General features: G+C 42.7%; 2 protein-coding genes across 3 annotated transcripts in view; both read left to right on the forward strand.

Moving 5' to 3' along the window:
- The first annotated feature begins 4,943 nt into the window (after positions 1 to 4,943).
- On the forward strand, positions 4,944 to 11,129 carry atp6v1c1a (ATPase H+ transporting V1 subunit C1a). 2 transcript variants are annotated; one of them, XM_080540265.1, is made up of 13 exons: positions 4,944 to 5,055; positions 5,901 to 6,076; positions 6,709 to 6,776; positions 7,665 to 7,750; positions 7,936 to 8,034; positions 8,239 to 8,326; positions 8,560 to 8,658; positions 8,743 to 8,811; positions 8,935 to 9,027; positions 9,414 to 9,507; positions 9,640 to 9,737; positions 9,969 to 10,095; positions 10,379 to 11,129. In XM_080540265.1, exons 2-13 carry the CDS (start codon positions 5,945 to 5,947, stop codon positions 10,472 to 10,474), a joined length of 1,149 nt encoding a protein of 382 aa, XP_080396391.1. In that variant the 5' UTR covers positions 4,944 to 5,055; positions 5,901 to 5,944; the 3' UTR covers positions 10,475 to 11,129. The 2 variants fall into 2 exon arrangements, with proteins under 2 accessions (XP_080396391.1, XP_080396390.1); XM_080540264.1 differs by having other exon boundaries at positions 9,414 to 9,737.
- Positions 11,130 to 17,273: 6,144 nt separating this feature from the next.
- The window catches only part of spire1b (spire-type actin nucleation factor 1b), a gene marked incomplete at both ends in the record, with an annotated part of 29,672 nt that continues 26,556 nt past the window's right edge, over positions 17,274 to 20,389 (forward strand). The window contains one exon of the mRNA XM_080540257.1: positions 17,274 to 17,630. Within this exon, the coding sequence (XP_080396383.1) occupies positions 17,274 to 17,630 (357 nt within the window). The remainder of the gene's footprint in view (positions 17,631 to 20,389) is intronic.

A 20,389-nucleotide genomic window follows, 5' to 3' on the forward strand; every position in this document is an offset into this window, starting at 1 on the left:
AGCGCCAAAGTGTCTCGAGGCTGAGAGAGACAGAGGGACAGAAGAGGCACGCGAGATGACAGGAGGAGGGGGCGGGGCTTCGAGGAGAAGGGGGCGGGGCTTCGAGCTGTCAAAGCACAGGCAGCGAAAGCTCGACATGGGTTTATTCTAACAGGAGAAAATAGATTACGGAATACCTTTTCTAACATGTCATGTATTCTATCTATGTTTGGTATATGTTGTCATTACCACAGAGATATATATTATTTTATTCTACCATAAGCGCCGTTTCAATCTACTGAGTAAAATGCAGGCTACTTGTAATAAATGATCAATTATCTTAAACTATAGCTAAATAATTTGAAGACATAAAAGTAAATACTTTTTGTAAAATGTATATTAATACCAGTTCCTATTATTACCTTGGTTATGTCTTCATCTTTCTCTCACTGGAACTCCCGTCGTGTATTCTGGGAATGGCGCATTTGCCAAACTTTAAGCGTTTAAGAGTACATTTCATGTGTCTTCAAAGATCAAATTCTTGATTTTCATCACGTCCTTGCCCCTGTTGAGTTCGTGAAGTTTTGCTACCATCTGAAGTGAGGACTTGGACTCAAGGATGAATATTTTCCAGACAATTATTTGCATATCTCCTTTCTTGCCATCTATTGGTGGAGGAGGGTCTATCCTACTTAGAAACACTTTGGAACCAACCATTTTCAATAGTCGGTGCAGTGGTTTGACACCAAAACAGTAATCTGCCTGTAAAATCTATAATAATTGGGTGTGGGTGCCTTTATACCTATAGCCTATAGTAACGCTGTGATTTTGTAAATGCAAATTGATTGGCCCCAAATAATATTATATCTTGCTCTAGCTATGCATATATCAACCAAAGAACATTGTGCTGAGATTATGCAAACATTAACATAGTGGTAACCTGTCTATCAATGAATCCTTATTATCTCTCTAACAACATATTATTTATAGAATGTATGAAACATACTGTTACTGTTCCCTTTATGTTCTCATCTTGAAGCCTTGGGTTATCTACCTTAGTTTTACCAAACAGAGGCTCTTGTTTCCAGCTGTCTATTTTTGCTGTCAGTGTCCAGCGATGTCCGCAGTGCTGTACGATCTGTTTAAGATGTGTTGAGGCTTTGTTCCAGAGGGAACAATGGATAAGGTCAACTCAAGCATTTTGTGCGTAATCCTGCACAATGTTACCAGTAAAAAAAATACATTTTGAGAAATATTTTACAGAATAGACAGGCACTCTTATATTCCAATTCAATAAAACTGTAACAATGTCCAACATATGCAGTGTGGTAGCAACTAAATATGCCTGGTTTTATAGTAGAGGTTAGAACAATGCTCAATTGACTCTCAATTGGCCATGTGTTTGAACATTTAGATGGAGAAGATGGAAAAGAACAGATAAAGGCTAACTGTGTGTGCAAAGTCCAAAACCATAAGTAATTGATTATCACAGGCTGTGGCTAAAGATAAGTGTAGACTCCTTCACACTGCCAGGTGAGCTATGGGTAATGGCAAGGGGGAAAATACACATAAATATGTTTCTATTTATTTTATTACAGTGGATTGTGTACATAGCCTTTATTGATGTAAACCAGCTCCTTACCTTCTTGTGATTTTATGCATTTATGCTTTTTCTAAAATGTTTTTTTTTCTTTCTTTTTTTTTTTTTCCCTTTCCTAACACCAGGGGAGCCACCCCTCCTAAATTTCGTTGTTTGGTACCTGTACTGTAGCAATGACAAATAAAGTCCATTCCATTCCATTCCATTCCAAAAGTACTGCTTAGGCTACTTTCCTCTGGACCACTGCTTAGGCTATTGTACAACTTTCCTCTGGACCACAACACAAAAGCTGTTCCCAGTTTTGTGTCTTTCCCCCCCTCAGACTGTAAATGAGAGTATGTATGGAGTCTAATCACACATAGCATCTAAAGTGGCTTCCAGTAGAACATGATTTTTGATTTCCATTGTTTAGATCATAATAGCCACAGCACAGCTACTGAACGCTCGCCGTTGAGTCGTGTGTACCGCCCACTGTGAGTGAAAACACCCCAGTGCCTGCATTGTGCAACAGGAATTCTCATTTGCAAACACCATATTATTACATCAAAACACTGCCCCACACAAGCCTATGTAGATTACATACCCAGTCAGTCTGACCAACAGCCCTGCAGTACGAAAACAAATAGCCTACTGTTACATGGAATGAACCAACATTCCCTACAGGGAAAGGGGACAAATCTGTCTTTACTGATAATCAGTTAATACAGTGTATTTGAGTTTGAGTTTGAGTTTGAGAATGTTTATTTTGGTCCCCTATACAATTCACAATACAGATATAAAATATTTACACAGTCACAATGCATAACACCAGGACCAAAAAGGTGTAGGCTGAAGCCATGGCTTATTGCGCCTACCCTTGTTACATGCATGTTGTTGTTGTTTTATTTATTTATTTACTTATTTACTTATTTACTTATTTACTTATTTACTTATTTACTTATTTATTTATTTATTTATTTATTTATTTATTTATTTTATTTTATTTTGTTGTATGACAAATCAAGACAAGTTTCAACACCAGTTCCACTCAGGTGTTGTAGAAAACAGTATACATCATGCCTTTTTGAAAACACCATATTTTCTCCCTGCTTTTTTATTTAATTTTTCTAAATAAAGGTATATGATGACATTCACATGTGTGTTCTTACATCAGTCATTAATTAGGTGAATTAGGTGAAGAGGGACTCTATTTATTGTATGGTGGGTATGACGAGGTGGTGGTGGGTGGTAGTGGGTCGATCCTAGAATATATAATTAACCTTTTGTCTTAGTTTTATGCAATGGGCCTTGATGTCGTACTTGTTATTAATGCTCTGAGTTATATCATGTTGCCCTAGCCTTCTCACATTTGCCAAAGAATGTTGCGAAGTAAAAGAACTCTAAACAGACCTTTTCTCTGAGCTGAATGTTGAGCAGGGTCAAATAAAAGCTACTGGTTGCATGCATTCTACTAAAGCACGGAATTTTGCAGGTGCTCATAGTAAAGTTAAATTGCAGTTCATATAATTTATTAATATTTATAATGATTAATAACTCAAAATAATCCGCTGCCATCCAAAAATGTGGATGCATTTCAAAATATCCATATGCATATGCATATTACAGCTTTATTTACACCCTGAAAACTTAACTTATCAAGATAAAACAAGTGAAGAACTATTCTGATCTCCCTATCAAGCCTCTCTAACATTTTTTGTAATTCATTTTTCTTGATTTATCTTGATGATTCTGGAGTCTAGTAACAAGGATAGCAAAGTGGTTGACAAATAGATCCAACCTACAACAGGAACAATAGGCTAATCTCAAACTATTTCCCCTTTTATAACCTGCCGTCCTCTTTCTGTCTAGACTATTGTGGTGGAGCAACTACGCTATCCAAATTGATTACTGTATTGTCAAAAGGCTGCTCTCAGAAGAAATGTTTTAAGAGCATACAATGGCCTATGGGCAATCATACTAGAGGACCTAAACAGCTAAGAGAATAGTACATTTACAATTAAATAAACTGCCAGGCATTTTCTACTTGTGTATGGATTTTGTTTTGTACAGTATCCGAGTGAATCATCTCATGTGTTATGTCAGGTTCACAGAGGTGAGCACCACTGTCACCAAACCCATGGGTAAAGTTCAAACATGTGATATGTACAGGTAAGACACTGTGTACAAAGCACAAGGACTAGAGGGAGCTCAGACGTGGGAAACAAGTGAGGAAACCATAATAAAACATCTCTTAACTATGTGTTATGTTTTGATAAAGAAATCATGGTTATAAGCTTTCAAAAGGGAACATTTCAAGATGTTTCCGGGTGCAAGAGCAGTAGCTCTGTACATCTTGAAAGCAAATTGGATGAAAAAAGCATAGGCATAAAACTTGGATGCCTGAAACTGATTAATGTCCTTCATACAGAGATTTTTCAAGACACTCCCTCGACCCCTGCGTGAGGCAGTTTTTGTTGAGGAAATGCCTTTCCCTAGATTGGTGCTGTCCCAGTCTTTAGTCTCAATGAATGATTACAGTGCGCGTGCCCAGACATGTCCCTGCAGACTGGCCTGTGTCCAACAGTGGGCAAACCCACCCTGTCGTTTGATCTGTGGGGTTGGCTCCAGCCAGACCAGGCATTGTATCCCAAACAATGCGCCCCAGACCTACTGAACTATAAACATATCCCTTTGTGGGGTTTTCCTTGAATTCTGAGCTGGAGACACCCAAAGTCAGGAAACTGGACTCCTGTCCAAAAACGAAAGATAAAATACATTTGCTAGTTCCAGTACAAACCACAGCCTCGTGTCTTGAAATTATAGCTTTCATTCTAACCATTGGAGTCAATTCCATATGAAAGTCCATATCTCATTTAACTGCAGAATGTAGCCTAAGCTTTCTGAGATACCATGCAATGTCGTGCAATAGATTTAAAAAAATAATTGTAATAAGTCAATTGAAAGCAGTGAAAAAAGAAATGTCACTTTTCAATTGTTGTAGGCCTACTGGGATTAGTTCATCCAATTGAATTGTCCTCAACAATGGTACGTACTTCTATTTGCTAATACCACTTTGTCAAATTATTAAAACCCTAGCATGTTACATTATTACATTATCTACTCTGCACTCTGTACTTGCACGGTATGCCAAAGTACTTCTTTGAAAAGTGTATGCAATGCAACGATGCTCCTATGTCAATGTCAATGTCAATGTTTTCCCTTTTTGGCTGAACATATTCTGTAGTGTAGTACATCTTCCACACCAGCTGAGGTCGCTGGTCTTTTCCTCGTTGAGTAAAGCTACCACTGTGCTACTACCATCCTGCTACGGTTCCCTGCTACCATCCCCCTCGAAACAGACCTTCCTGTTCCTCATCTCACATCAGCTGACTTTGGATATGATGCTGTGAAAGACACTATGAAGATTTAGCCACAGCTCATTGCACACTAGTACAATTGATTCGTATATTGAGATATTGTTCTCATTTTGAAGTCAGGTAAGAAATCTGATCAATGTCACTTAGTATGTTGTTTACCTAGCTAGCCTGTAGCCAGCTAAGCTGTAGCTCTGATGATGGGGACTGACAGTTAGCTCGGTGTAGGTAACGTACGTTAGCATATGAAGCTAGCTGGGAAGCTTGAATCTGATGTCGTTAAGCGACAGTAGCCAACGTTTTCTCCACAGACGTTTACTTATCATGTGTATCTACAGCCAGTGATAGATAAACATGCCAGATATTATACAGAACTTGGGTTTATTGATGCGGCTTTTGGCTACAAAGACAGACAGACAGCCAGCAGGCAAGTCAAGTGACTGATCAGCTGATCACTGGCAGTTGTTCTTGGTGTGTCATAAACAGCTAGCCAGCTAGCCAGCTATCTATCCATCCAGGCAGTTCTGTGTAGCGAATGAGGTCGATTTTGTCGATAGGTAGATACGTCAGTCTCTATCGGCTGAATGTTAAGTAATGTTTGTGATGTGATGTATATGATATGCTGCATGCTTGGGAGTCGTGACAGATAAAGTACGTTTGCTAGTTCCAGTACAGACCAGAGATAAGAGATGACGCTTGGTAATGTGATGGGGTCTCTCTCTCTCATTTAGCGTCACTCATTTGAAACCCCCCTGTCAGAGTCTTGCTTGACCTCTCCAGTCCTTTACATTACTGCAGATTGCAGAATATGGATGATGAGGAGGAGAGATTAACAACATTAATACTAAAATGCAGAGATACACTCCAAGAATGATAGAATAACTGAGTTTCTGTTTGACAAACTGAAGATGAACAGAGACAATTAAGCATTTTTCAAATAGTATTGTATTTTTGTTTTTGTCTTATAGCACCACCCTTGATTCAGAGCTGAGCTCGTAGGCCGTTAGTAGCCATGACAGATTTCTGGTTGATCTCAGCACCCGGAGAGAAGACCTGTCAGCAGACATGGGACAAGATGATGGTGGCCACCACTCGCACCAACAATCTCTCCACCAACAACAAGTTCAACATTCCAGACCTCAAGGTTGGTGCTATTATGTACAACTGCAAAACTACCATCTACCATCTCCGTCTCTATGTTACAGTACTTGAGAAATGTACAGTCTGTTGTTAAAACTAAACTCAGAGATATGGCATCCTCCTACACAGTGGGGCTACTTTCTGCTTACGGATGTGAACAACAACTAAATGACAATCTGCTGAGACAGTCAATAGCCGCTCCCTCCCTATTTGCACTCCTCCACGAGGAATGACACCATTGGTAATGGTAAGTGCCAATCATGGTTGTCATGACAGAGTTGTTTTTCCATTTAGTTTCTTTATTGTTGCTCTGAATTATAATGTCATCATTAACAAGTCTGCCTTTAAGCTTTGCTTCTGCAAAGCTTCCAGAGTCGTTTGATGTGAAGACTGATTATTATTATTCCCTGTGCCGTGAGGTGAACTCACCCCACTGACCTCTCTGCCACGCGGGGGTGCAAGGTTCTCCTGGAACTGTTTGCAACGCATGAAAGGGCCCCAACAAAGGTGGCGCCATCCTAAGCACATGGGCCCCTGAATGTCACTGCTGGGTGACTAACTCTCAGATGTCACTGTGAAAACAGTCTCAGAACACTGTATATACTTTCCCTTCCCCTTTTTTCTTTTCATTAATAGGTGGGAACGCTAGATGTCTTAGTCGGACTGTCAGATGAGCTGGCCAAACTGGACTCATTTGTTGAAGGGTAAGCTGACATTTCCCAACCAGCACTCAACGGTGATTACTACAGCAGTACTTTCTACAGAGCTATCAGTACTGGTGTAATGATTATTCATATCCATTTGTGTGGAGTACAACCTGTCCATTGGGTAGCAACATAAACACATCTTGTCTAAGAGCCTAACCTGTGAGGATTTAGTCCAGTCAGGATCTGTAATCCCTCCCTGTACCTTGTTACAATGAGGAATTTCACATAGCCATGAGGCTACCATGCCCACAGACTAAAGTTAGCAATTTACAGTTTGGTGACACACCAGCATCTCTTTCCTCAGTGATATTTAAACCCGATGACTTATGGTTGGTGGTTTGAAGAGGTTATTTATAATCTTTGAAAATCCTGACGTCCAAAAGTCACACATACTGAGCCTTGGTTCCACTGTAGACATTCAGAATCTCTGGGAAATGCCACCTTTAGCAGCCAAGTACCCCTCCTCCTCATGAGGCAACTTCTGCCTTTTTTTCTAACCCATTTGTAAAAATATAAGAATGAGGTTGAGAATGCTTTTTCAGACAGATGCATATATTAGTGAATCACTCAGAGATGGCTTCTTTAGGTGGGAATTGTCTATAGATGAACAACTTCAACATTGGGGTTTGAACCAGAGCCAATGAGTGCAATGTGTCTCAAATGCAGACAGATATGAAGGTAAAATATGGATATAATATGGACGATATAAAAGCAGTTCCTGCACCCTGGTCAGTGCCTCCACTACATTCTGCTTTGATGTCTTCTCCAAAGTGTCATATGAAAACATGGTATGTCATGAATCGCCCTGTCAGTACTGTGTGATCCTTTTGATGTGAGAGGTGCCTACTCGGCTTGACTCTTTGAATGTCTCTGGGCTGTTCACAGTGTGGTGAAGAAGGTGGCTCAGTACATGGCCGATGTGCTGGAGGACAGCCGAGACAAAGTTCAGGAGAATCTGCTGGCCAATGGAGGTGGTTATTACCCAGTGCACATGATTATTCATTCAGCAATTGCACTTTTGACCTGTTGCTAGAGAAGGGTATCAAATGGTGATATGAATTATAACAGAAGTAACTTGTGTAATAACGAAAATGTGTAAATATGACAACCAAACTGTATTAACAATGGCTTCACATGACCTTGATTCCTATCACAGTTGATCTCGTCACCTACATCACAAGGTTTCAGTGGGACATGGCCAAGTACCCCATTAAACAGTCACTGAAGAACATCTCTGAAATCATATCTAAGGCAAGTCTTTCACCCACACTCAGGCGATATTCATAACAAGCTGGTTTAACAGGTTCGTTGTAACACTAACACTAACTAATGTACAGTCGTCATTATCCTTATTGCACTTCTACTTTTTAGTAAATCTGTTGATGCACTTTGACTGCACTATATTTGCATGAGCCATATTGTGATCCTAACTCCTTGGACCTTCTGTGTCTACAGCAAGTAACTCAAATTGACAATGACCTGAAGGCCAGAGCATCGGCCTACAACAACCTGAAGGGGAACCTTCAGAATCTGGAGAGGAAGAATGCGTGAGTCAAGTGCTTCTTCTACTCCCTCATTTCTTCATTTTGTCCTTTGCAGTATGTAGCCTATTGGTTCTGCATATTAATATACCCTATATCAACATATTGATGCTGTACACCCTTTTTAGGCTTAATGGCTCAGCATGTTTATATACAGTATTTCACCTAATTAACCTTTCACCGATTTAACTATCTCTCGTTGTTTGTCTCATGTTTGTGATAATATTGTATGTCATTAGGGGGAGCCTGTTGACGAGGAGTCTGGCTGACATTGTCAAAAAGGAAGACTTTGTACTTGACTCCGAGTACCTGATCACTATGCTGGTGGTTGTACCAAAGTAAATATTGATTTTGAATGACTTGAACATTCAAATTTCATTGTATAAGTTTGTTTGTTTTGCTAACAATTCCGGTCTTTCTAGGATCGGTTATGCTGACTGGCAGAAAGAGTATGAAACACTCGCTGAAATGGTGGTACCCCGATCCACAAAGTAAGTGCAGTGCAATTGAATACATGTATTCAGCATGTGTTTTGCTGGTCATGATGTTAATCAACTCTTTGTACATTTGTACTTTGTTTTTCTCTCTCTGTGTCCTACTTGTGGATGATGCAGCCTGCTGTTTGAGGACCATGACAGTGGCCTGTTCAGCGTCACCCTCTTCAGGAAGGCCATCGACGACTTCAGACACAGAGCCAGAGAGAACAAGTAAGAGTAGGGTTGCAGAATTCCTGTATGTTTGGAAAACCATCCGCTAATTTCCAAAGTTTCCATATGGAAAGTTGGGAAATTATTGGAAAGTTTCCCAGAACTTACGGGAATATTGCAACCCAAAGTAAGAGACCCCCTGTCTACTGCTTGGAGAATAACAAACACATGCACAGCTCACAGAACATGCTGCAGGTGCCATTCATTACCGTTCACCTTATCTGATTAGGGTAATTCATTGTGGTACTATCACAGCCTCAAAACCTGGCCCCATCCATTTGAGTGTGTGTGTTAGTAGGAGGTGCAGGTGTCTGGTAAGTCCAGCTGTGCTTTGCTGCAGCTCACCTCTGTGTCCTCCTGGGGGGTGTTGTCTTCTTTTGTTTCAGGTTCACTGTGAGGGACTTCCAGTACAACGAGGAGGAGATGAAAGCAGACAAAGAGGAGATGACACGGCTCTCCACAGACAAGAAAAAACAGTTTGTAAGTGATGTGGCAGGGCAGAGATGGGGGGGGGGGGGGGGGCAATCATCATATAAGGCAATATTTCAAAACCACATCGGGGGCAGGTTTAACTTCATGCCTCTAACCCTAGGTCTTACTTTCCCTCTACAGGGGCCACTTGTCCGATGGCTGAAAGTGAACTTCAGTGAGGCGTTCATCGCATGGATTCACATCAAGGCACTAAGGGTTTTTGTGGAGTCCGTCTTAAGGTATGATGATCATGCAGTCCCTACAGTAATCACTGAATAACATCCAGTAGGTTGTCCTGTTGTTTTGTTTGTGGTGGAGAGAGAAAGAAAGATCACCTGACACCAGAGCCATACTGTATATACAGATATATGTCTGTGTACGTGTCTGCCTGACAGCTGCTCGCTCATATTGAAAATGTGACAGTGTGCTGTTACCGCCATTGATGTACAGTGTTGGTCCTGTGCCCGCAGATATGGGTTGCCTGTGAACTTCCAAGCCATGCTGCTGCAACCCAACAAGAAGAACATGAAGAAGCTGAGGGAGGTTCTGAACGACCTGTACAAACACTTGGACAGCAGTGCGGCGGCCATTATGGATGTGAGTTCCACATCCACTGTCCTCTTTGCGTTAGTACTTTAGCTCGGCCAGTAAGCTGAGAAAAACGTCAACAAATCATACAAGGATGGTTGATTGCAGTCAGCACAGCAGTTCACTCCCAGTTCTTTCTAACTACTTACGAAGATGACCAAAATGCTGAAGATTGTTGTAAGCTGGAGTACATTAGTGAAATAACGTTTTGCCTCTAGTTCACAACCCCTATCGCAGTCGTACATGTTTTTTCTAAGCTAGAATGTGTTCTGCTATCTTCTCTGTCTTCCAGACTGCCATGGACATCCCTGGTCTTAACCTTAGCCAGCAGGAATACTACCCCTATGTCTACTACAAGATTGACTGCAACCTGCTGGACTTCAAATAGAGTTGAACCTCCTGCTTTTGTCTTTATGTTGTGTGCAGACTAAACTTTTGTTTTCCTGTATTTTCTCCCATTCATCTTCATTCATCCCCTGTCCTCTACTCCCCAAGATATCACATGCCCTTGCCTCCACCGCCCCCCGCCAGCTTTGCATGCTCATTCTTTGTAGTTTAAGGCAATTCAACATGCTCCTGCCATGTGAACTAACTGGGGACAACAATTACCTAATTTGATGTCATTTTAAAAAAAATTTGTTTACAGATTTCTTTTTCTCAATATACAATACAAAAAAAGTATTTACTTGACTAATGTGTGCTGAAAAGAATGACATCTCTATTTATGGATTGGATTCATTTAATGTGAAAAATAATGTATTTTCAATCATTCCACTTATGTGTTGTGCATATTGATAGCTACTGTACATCTTTGAGTGGTGTTCATAGATATTTGTATGTGGACAGTTTGGTATTTTACCCTCATATCTAAACACATCTGGTACGTGTTTTTGAGGTAGTGATTGACCTTGGCAACAATCTGTGTTACAAAGATGCAATATATGTGTGTTGTCTCATGTTGTGTATATTTGATGTTAAAAGAGATATATATGTGTGTGTAAACATTGTGTATGCCATGGATGGATAAACATGAATAAAACTGTCATGAATAAAATAAGACTGTCATGATTTCGTCTGCACTTTTAACATAAGTACACTGACTGAAGTTTATTGATAGGTGTACATTATTGATACAGTGTTGCTATATTAGAAACATGGCCTTTCCAACCAAAGACAACTGGTTTGTTTTTCTGATGCTAAGATGGGAATCATAACAAACTAAAATGATATTTTTAGATCTTCACATTGAGGAAGACTTCTCCTTCGTGTGGCTTTGTCGTGTGCACTGAAAATAAGGCGCAATATCGCCATCTACTGTGGTTCAATGAAATGTTGACAGTAATGATCCAATAGGTCTGGATAGAGAGAGCCATGCTCCACAAGTCATGTGCACCCTCTACCGCAGAGCCAGGGGGCATTTATGGGAAGTTCCTATTTAGAGAAATGGAAATGCACTTAGATTTCTGAAAACACTGTCACGGTCAGGACACCCAATATCGATATGATTCCTCTTATAGGATTTGAGAGATGTTATAATAGTAGAAAGTAATGTTTATTTATGCTAGGTTTTTCAATGTCATTCAATTCATTATCACTGTGAACCTGTATACCAAATTAACATTTGCATATACATTTCACAACTGTTGACTGAAGTACCAAGAGGGAATCAGAACTGTTCTAATTAATCAATTGATTCATCATTGAAAAACACATTATTAGAGTGCCTAAAACATGATTTTATTCACGGCACGGCAATGAAGGCATTATGCTCAGAGACCTAGGCCTTAACCTCGGCCATGCGGCTGGATCCTGGACTTCCTGTTGGACCGACGACAAGTGGTGAGAATGGGATCAAAGACCTCCACCCCTCTAACCCTCAACACAGGAGCCCCCCAGGGCTGTGTCTTGTGTGTCCCCTCTTCTACTCCCTGTACACCCACGAGCCACGACTGCGAGACCGCGCACGACTCCAACTCAGTGATTAAATTAGCTGACAACACAGTGATTGGCCTGATCACCGACAGCGATGAGATGGCCTACAGGAGAGAGGTCGACCGCCTGGCTCAGTACAACCAGGAGAACAACCTCTCTCTTAACACTGACAAGACCAAGGAGCTGGTGGTGGACTTCAGGAAGAAAGGTTAGGAACAGGACCCCATCACCATCAATGGTTCCACCGCAGAGAGGGTCAGAAGTTTTAAGTTCCTCGGCGTCCACATCTCCGACGAGCACACCAAACAGGTGGTGAAAAGGGACACAGCAGTGGCTCTTTCACCTCAGGCAGCTGAAGAAGTTTGGCATGGGGTCCAAGATCCAGCGGGCCTTCTACAGTGGCGCAACTGAGAGCATTCTGACTGGGTGCATTACTGCATGGCATGGCAACTGCACTGCCCTCAACCGCAACGTGCTGCAGAGGGTGATGCGGACAGCCGAGCACATCACTGGATGTGAAGATCCAGGATATATACAACAAACGGTGTGTTAGCAAAGCCCGGAGGATCATCAAAGTTCCCAGCCACCCCAACCACAGTCTGTTCAAACTGATGCTGTCCAAAAGAAGAAGCCTCTTCCGGAGCCTCAGGGCCAAAACTCGAAGGCTAACAAAAAGCTGTTTCCCCCAGGCGATTAGGCTCATAAACAAGCCTACTGTCGACAATTGCCCCAATTATTAGCCCCAAGCACACCCCATGTATACTTTTAGGTAGTATACTATTAGGTAGTCCACCTAACCTTAAGCACACAGTCACTTTACTCAATACTACCTACCTTAACTCCACTGCACCGAGTGCAATAATCATGACATTTCTTCTTGTACTATTTTATTTAACTATTTGTAATGCTAATTGTATCATGTCTTATTTGTCTCCCGCAACTTGCCACTTGTCCAATTGTCCTGTACTATTGTCACTTTATTTATCTTGACTTATCTGGCCTATTGCCTTATTGTCTTGTGCTGCAATGTCAGGAACCGAAGCCTAATCATTTTACCCTCTAACACTTGTGTAATGTGACTTTAATCATGCTGACCTGAAGGTAGTACTACCGAAGTTCTATCAGCATGTTGAATGTGCAACAAGAGGAGAAAAAACACTGGATAAGGTATACACCAACATCAAGCTTGCTTACAAGGCTAGACCGCTAGCTCATCTAGGCATGTCTGACCATGTGTCAATCCTCCTGATCCCAGCCTACACTACCATGAGGAAAAGTTCTCCCATCACCACTAAGACTGTCAGAACCTGGCCAGCAGGGTCCGCTCCACTGCAGATCTGCCTGAATGACACCTCATGGCAGGAATATGAGCATGAGGACCTGGAACAGTTCACGTCGTCGGTTCTGAACCACATAGTGAACTGCACCAACTCAGCCACCGTGGACAAACGGGTCCGGGTCTACCCCAACACGAAGCCATGGATGACTGGGAAGGTCCAAAAACTTAACAATGAGAGGGACAACGCCTTCGCAGGGAAGGGCACACTGCTGTACAGCACCACCAGGGCTAACCTAAAGCGCGGCATCCGGGAGGCCAAGGCAGACCACAGAGAGAAGATTGAGGAATGCTTCCTGAGCAACGACTCCAGGCGGGTGTGGCAGGGGGTTCAGCACATGACAAACTTCAGAGCCAACAGGCTCACAGCCGCAGAGGACGACCCCCTGCTGGCGGAAAAGCTGAACTCCTTCTACGCCCGGTTCGACGAGGGGCGAACGGAGGCAACCACAACACAAACACCAGTCTCTCCAGCTCTCGGCAGCCTCACCCTCACAGAGCATGAAGTGAGACGCGTGCTGAAGGCGGTGGACCCCAGGAAAGCCTCAGGGCCGGATGGCGTCCTGGGACGGGTGCTGAGGGACTGCGCCGACCCGCTGGCCGGGGTTTTCACCAACATCTTCAACCAGTCCCTGTCCCAGGCCACCATCCCACCCTGCCTGAAAACCTCAACTATCATCCCAGTCCCGAAGAAAAGCACGGTGAGCTGCCTAAACGACTACCGCCCGGTGGCACTCACACCAATCATCATGAAGTGCTTCGAGAAACTAGTCCGGGCCCACATAGTCACACGCCTCCCGCCCAACCTGGATCCATACCAGTTCGCCTACAGAGCCCACAGGTCCACAGAGGACGCCATCGCGACGACTCTCCACTCCACTCTATCCCACCTGGAGAGGGGAAACAGCTACGCGAGACTGCTCTTTGTGGACTTCAGCTCTGCCTTCAACACCATCCTTCCAGACAGGCTAGTGACCAAACTACTAGACCTGGGACTATCACACTCTATATGTGCATGGATCAAGGACTTCCTGTCAGACCGCCCCCAGAGGGTGCGGGTGGGCTCCCACACCTCCACAGCCCTCAGACTCAGCACTGGGTCCCCCCAGGGCTGCGTGCTAAGCCCCATCCTCTACAACCTCTACACCTACGACTTCACCCCCGTCCACCCCAGCAACTCCATCGTAAAGTTTGCAGACGACACCACCGTGGTGGGCTGCATCTCGGGGGGGAACGAGGCGGCGTACAGGGATGAGGTAGAGCAGCTGAGCAAGCTGTGCAAGGTTAACAACCTGCTGCTGAACCAGTCAAAGACCCAGGAAATCATCGTGGACTTCAGGAGGAAAAAATCTGAGGTCCAGCCCCTGCTCATCGACGGAGGGAGCGTGGAGAGAGTCTCAACCCTCCGATTCCTGGGGGTGCACATACAGGATGACCTGTCCTGGAAGAACAACACAGCAGCCATCATCAAGAAGGTACAACAGCGGCTCTTCTTCCTGAGAGTCCTCAGGAAGGACCACACCAGACAGGAGATACTGGTGGCCTTCTACCGCTGCGCAGTGGAGAGCATCCTCACCTACTGCATCTGCAACTGGTTCTCCAGCTGCACAGCCGCAGAGAGAAATGCGCTACAGAGAGTCGTGAGAATGGCCCAGAAGATCACCGGCGCCCCCCTCCCCTCTCTGGAAGAGCTGTACAACACACGCTGCCTCAGGAAGGCCTCCAAGATCTCCAGAGACCCATCCCACCCTGGGTACGAACACTTTGCCCGGCTGCCCTCGAACAGGCGGTACAGGACCATGTTCGCAAGGACAAACAGACTGAAGCTCAGCTTCTACCCCAGGGCCATCCAGGCCCTGAACACAGCAAAGACCTAGGTTCTGGGCCCTGGACAGTCTGGACGGATTGATGGCAGCTGCTGGATTGAAAAAAATCAGGTGTAGTGCTGAGGCACAAATGTGTACATTTCAAGCCTGCAAACTGCGACACTTTAAATGAATGTGCAATAACACTATGTGCAATATGACAACCCTAGGGTACATAAGGTTGCAGAGAAATAGGAAATGTTAGAATAGGTATAGCATAGCATAGAGTACAGCACAGTGTTTTATCTGTACAGTATAGTATAGTGGATAGTGTACATAGCCTTTATTTATGTAAACCAGCTCTTTTCCCTTCTTGTTTTTTTAGGTTTTTTTTCTTTCCTAGCACCAGGGGAGCTACCCCTCCCAAATTTCGTTGTTTGGTACCTGTACTATAGCAATGACAATAAAGACCATTCATTCATTCATTCATTCATTCAACAATAAACGTGAAACTTGATTTGAGAGCCTGAGCAAACTATATTTAATGGACAGTAGGAGGCGCAAGACAACAAAACTTGCTCAGAACCATTGACATTCAACGTGACTATTATATGATCAATGTTGCATACACATACAGGACAAGGTACACTCACACCAAAGCCTCTTTCTAAGAATATTCTCAAGATTGTCAATATAGAACATCTCTACTCACACTCACTAAAACACAACTATCTTCCAACATTCTTTTGGGTTGGCCTTGTTACTATACCTTTTCAAAATGAGTTGTATCTGTTATCATCCGGTTAATAGACATTTGGTAGTGTGCAGTGTGCACTGCTTCCATCAAGTGCTTTGAATACTTCAATTTCAGATGCTTTTGGGCAGCACTTGGCTTTCAGCTAGGGTAAGTGCACTCTCTCTTGCTGCTTCCTCCTCCAGGCCTTTTGTAAGAGACCATAGAACATTACGCACAACTCACTGTTGTCCCCACAATCAGAGCTCATGCGGACCCCAATGTGATCTGTGGGATTATGCCACACTGCTAACACCAATTAAAGGGACAGCTGGGAGAGGGGCTTGAATGACATGACATGGATAGCACAACCATACAGCAAATATAAATAAAGATAAATAAAGTGACAACAGCACTACTGCTGTTTACAAATACTACCTTTACACATACCATATTTCTGCACATTGCACATACCTCTTTTTGATATAGCCTCTATTTATACATCTGTAGACATCATACTGTACATAGCTTCCTTATTAACTGTACATAGCTCATAACTGTATACCTCTACCATACTTGCCATACTGTACAGTGTACACTATCACTGTGATGTTTTATCATGTATTTGCACTTCTGGTTAGACGCTTCACTGCATTTCGTTGGCTGGTGTGTACTTAATGTACTCTGCAATGACAATAAAGTTTAATCTAATCTAATCGTCTATTCTCTAGGTGAAACTGCATGGAGCCAGCTGGTTCCCGTCCAGAAAGGATTTTGAACTCAGAGGAGAAAAAGGTGTGTTGAGAAAAGTATTTAGCTACCTGAATGTGGGAAATAAATTGCATTTGTTTACACTGCAATTCGTGAGCTTAGAATTATAAGGTTCTATCTCCGTTTAGGGTAGTTCAGAGATATTGAGCGTCAAAGTGTTTACATTCCATTATGTTTTGTGAGACGGAACCTTTGTATTTCATGAATTACTAACTAAAAAATGTCAACATTTTTTAAATAACACCACACAGGCATTAATGAACACCTAATGGATCAGATTATGTAAAAATAATAATAATAATAATAATGTTGACAAAAATGGAGATAGAACCTTATAATTCTAACGTCACGATATGCTTTCTTAAATCGGCAGAAACATGACCCGCGTTCAGACCATGCAAACAGATCGTCATATGACCGGGAGGATTGGTACCCACACGCAAACACCGCAAGGCGGGGATCCATCCAGTCATTGTTGATGGTAGCGCTGTTGGGAAGGGAGGAGACCGCCCCAATGCCCCATCCCTCCCCATGTCTTCAGGCTGCCGTCCATACCGGTGGTTTATTCGTGCGATCGGCCCTTTTCGGATGATATAATAATAATGAAAGGATGGCGGAGCGGCGAGATGCGGACAGAGAGGGACAGCTGATTGACCCTGCGATCCAGCGAGATGAGCCGTGTGCCGGGGGGCTGTCAAACATGGATGGAAGGGAGGAAGGAGAGGATCTGTCTCTGGAGAAGATTTTAATGCTCTACAACCAGCCGATCAACGAAGAGCAGGCTTGGGCAGTGTGTTACCAATGCTGCAGATCACTGGCTCAGGGACACAGGAGGAGAAATTCTACCTCCGCCGCCGGAGAATCAGTGAGGATTCAGAGAATCGAAGGACCGAGGGACGTGAGGATTCAGAAAGACGGATCTGTCAGGGTACAACATGACGACTGTGCAGGTATTATTAATTATGATGTATTGATGACGGGTTGCTTTTCATGTTTTTTCCCCTCGTCATTTACGATTTCTTACTGTTTTAAAACCCACAGGAATGTACCATTAAATGTGTAATTCATAGGCATACTTGGGAATAGTTGTGATAAATAAGACACAGCTGTAGGCTATAATCATGTCACGCGTCCCTGAAGGGTTTATTTGATGTATAGAGTCAGCTGTTGTTGTGTCGTCACACTCCCATTTTCAGGTGTCTTGAATCACCATTGATTCATAACAGTAGTGTTCACTACAGATATGAATATTATGGATTGTTTGCTGTTATTTTTTAGATTCCTGTCCCTTCAAACAAATAAGATTCTCAATGTATCATTGTACATTACAGTAATTTAACATTGTACATTACAATTTATAGTCACAATATTCGTTTACACTGGCTAAAAATCACTTTCACAAATGATTGCACATTTTGTCATATATATATATATATATAGGCCTAAGCAATAATTCTGCTTCTAACGTCTGAGACTGGATTGAGTATGTGACCATGTGCCAAGGGGGGTGGTCACAAAGGCTGACAACATCAGCTCCCCTGCCTGCTAAACAATGGAATGCTTTCTCTGTATCAGAAGACTCTGAGCCTATATGGACTGTATGTTCAATGAGTCATGGTCACTGAAGATCACTGAAGATTGATTTCCTGAAATTAAGAATTTCAACTTGGATTATAGCCTATGGTTTATCTATGCATGTTTTCATTGACCTCCAATCAGAAATCACACGTGTTCAGTTTCCTTGTCTTTGTGTGAGCACACCTAGGCTTCTGTTAAGAGGTCTGGACCTTTATGGGACTGAAGGCAGTAACCCTGTAACTGGAGAGTTTACAACCGTGTCTCAGCCTTGTCCCCCCCATTCACTACAATAATTGTTTGTTAATTAATAATCATTATGTTAGCTAGATTTTAGCTAGGGTGTAGTCGTGCCAGTGAGGTGAAATGTTGACATTGTCTTGTGGCACACCCGATATGACACGGCCAGAATGTAGACTTGCTGGGTGTGTCTGTGAAAGGGAGTGTCGATTAGGTAGACTTTCCTTCAGTTTCATGTCTGATTCAAGTCAGCCAAGCAGTCCTCCCCCTGTAACCCAATCAGACTTCCTCACCTCAGATCCAAAGGGCAGATGCACAAACATGACATGCCTTTCAGTTTCATCCTGTTATGTACTATTTACCTTTGTGCCCCAGGGGAGCTGCTCTCTCAGACACACACCTTGGAGGGCTGAGTCAACGTTTTGAATTTTGACTCACACGCCATGCACGTGCGAGTACCAAGCAGCCTAATCAGCTTTTGGGAGCGTTTATATATGTGGAGACCAATACCATGGTGGTGGCATTTGTGCGTCCATTGTTTTGCATGGCAGTCTCATATTGCTTCTTTTTAGTGACAGAAAAGTCATTGAAGGAAGGGAAAAGTCAGTTTTATGTCTGTTTCTGGTTGCCAGATGGCTCCCCAAGAGCCAATGTGGTTATTAGAGGAAGCTGTACTAAAGCTAATCACATGTTGAATTATTCTAGATCAGGCTAAATGTATTCCAAACTGGGTTTCATGGCTGGTATCTGAAGTACATTACCATAATATAAGATATATAACAATAATTATAAGACTGCATCTTTTGTCAGCCTGTTCCGTCAAATCCATTGATTAATAATGGAGTTTCAGAGAGATGCACAGCTCAATTTCTTTTGGTACACCATGCCTCTGCTCAGCATGGGGGAAGATCCTTGAAGGCACAGCCACACAACCCCAGCAGTGTTCAGAGACAGTACATCAGAGCATTGCCATGGAGCAATCAACTAGGAGCAGTCTGAAACCCTTTTATATTGTTGCACTCTATCTTCACGTGTGGACCTCTGGAGATATTTACAGAACGTTCTCTCATATCTGTGTTAATAGCCTGGAGAAGGTGTGATGTGCTCTCATTCTGAGCCTGTTTCAATGGAGGGTGTACTGTAGCTCATATGCAGTTCTTCTGAGGAGGAACCTGGCCTCCACAGGGTGTGTTTGAACCATGTAGAATACTCTGCTTCCCAGTTTAAATTGCCTGCACTAGAGTGACGTGCAGCAGTGTTGGAGAGAAGAGGAAAATATACAGGTTGTTTGACTTCATATTTCTAATTGCTCTGTAGATACAATTACTCATACTACATTCCCAGTTTCCTTGTTGTGCCCAGATTGATAGCATTATTATGATATATGACATGTTTAAGAGAGAAACAGGGAGCAGGTTAGAGAAAGGCATTTCCTTCCCTTCCTGTCTGAGGCCTCAGGTGTTTGTGTCAGGTTTCCATTAGTGATAAAAAGGCATTTTTGAACAACAATGAAATGCTGGCTGCTTCCAGGCTGTATTGAAAGATCGTTTTTTAAAATCTAGGACAAAGTCTCAAAATAAGGACCCAGATTAGTCTTAGTTTGAGATTGCTTTAGTGTAGATTAAAGGGCTTGCACAATTTATTTGATGGCAATATGACATTATCACTAATATAGGGATATTAGATTAGATTAGATTAGATTCAACTTTATTGTCATTGCAGAGGACAAGTACCAGACAATGAAGTGCAGTTCAGCATCTAACTAGAAGATAGATAGATAGATCTTCAGTACTTCATCATGTTTTTAGATGGGATAGTCTTAATGAGACCTGTGGTTTTGCATTACAATACAATACAGTGTTTGTAGAGATGGTCATCCTACAATAATCTGCTTGGTCATGTTACTAAAGA

Source organism: Nansenia antarctica (assembly GCF_963989245.1).
Source record: "Nansenia antarctica genome assembly, chromosome: 10".
Lineage (NCBI taxonomy): Eukaryota > Metazoa > Chordata > Actinopteri > Argentiniformes > Microstomatidae > Nansenia > Nansenia antarctica.

What these genes read in the sequence shown, in the direction of transcription:
- atp6v1c1a (XM_080540264.1), top strand. Translation starts at nt 5,945, where the DNA reads ATGACAGATTTCTGGTTGATCTCAGCACCCGGAGAGAAGACCTGTCAG. An exon ending in AATCTGGAGAGGAAGAATGC is followed by an intron (nt 8,327 to 8,559) that starts GTGAGTCAAGTG and finishes GTATGTCATTAG; the next exon opens with GGGGAGCCTGTTGACGAGGA. An exon ending in ATGCTGGTGGTTGTACCAAA is followed by an intron (nt 8,659 to 8,742) that starts GTAAATATTGAT and finishes CGGTCTTTCTAG; the next exon opens with GATCGGTTATGCTGACTGGC.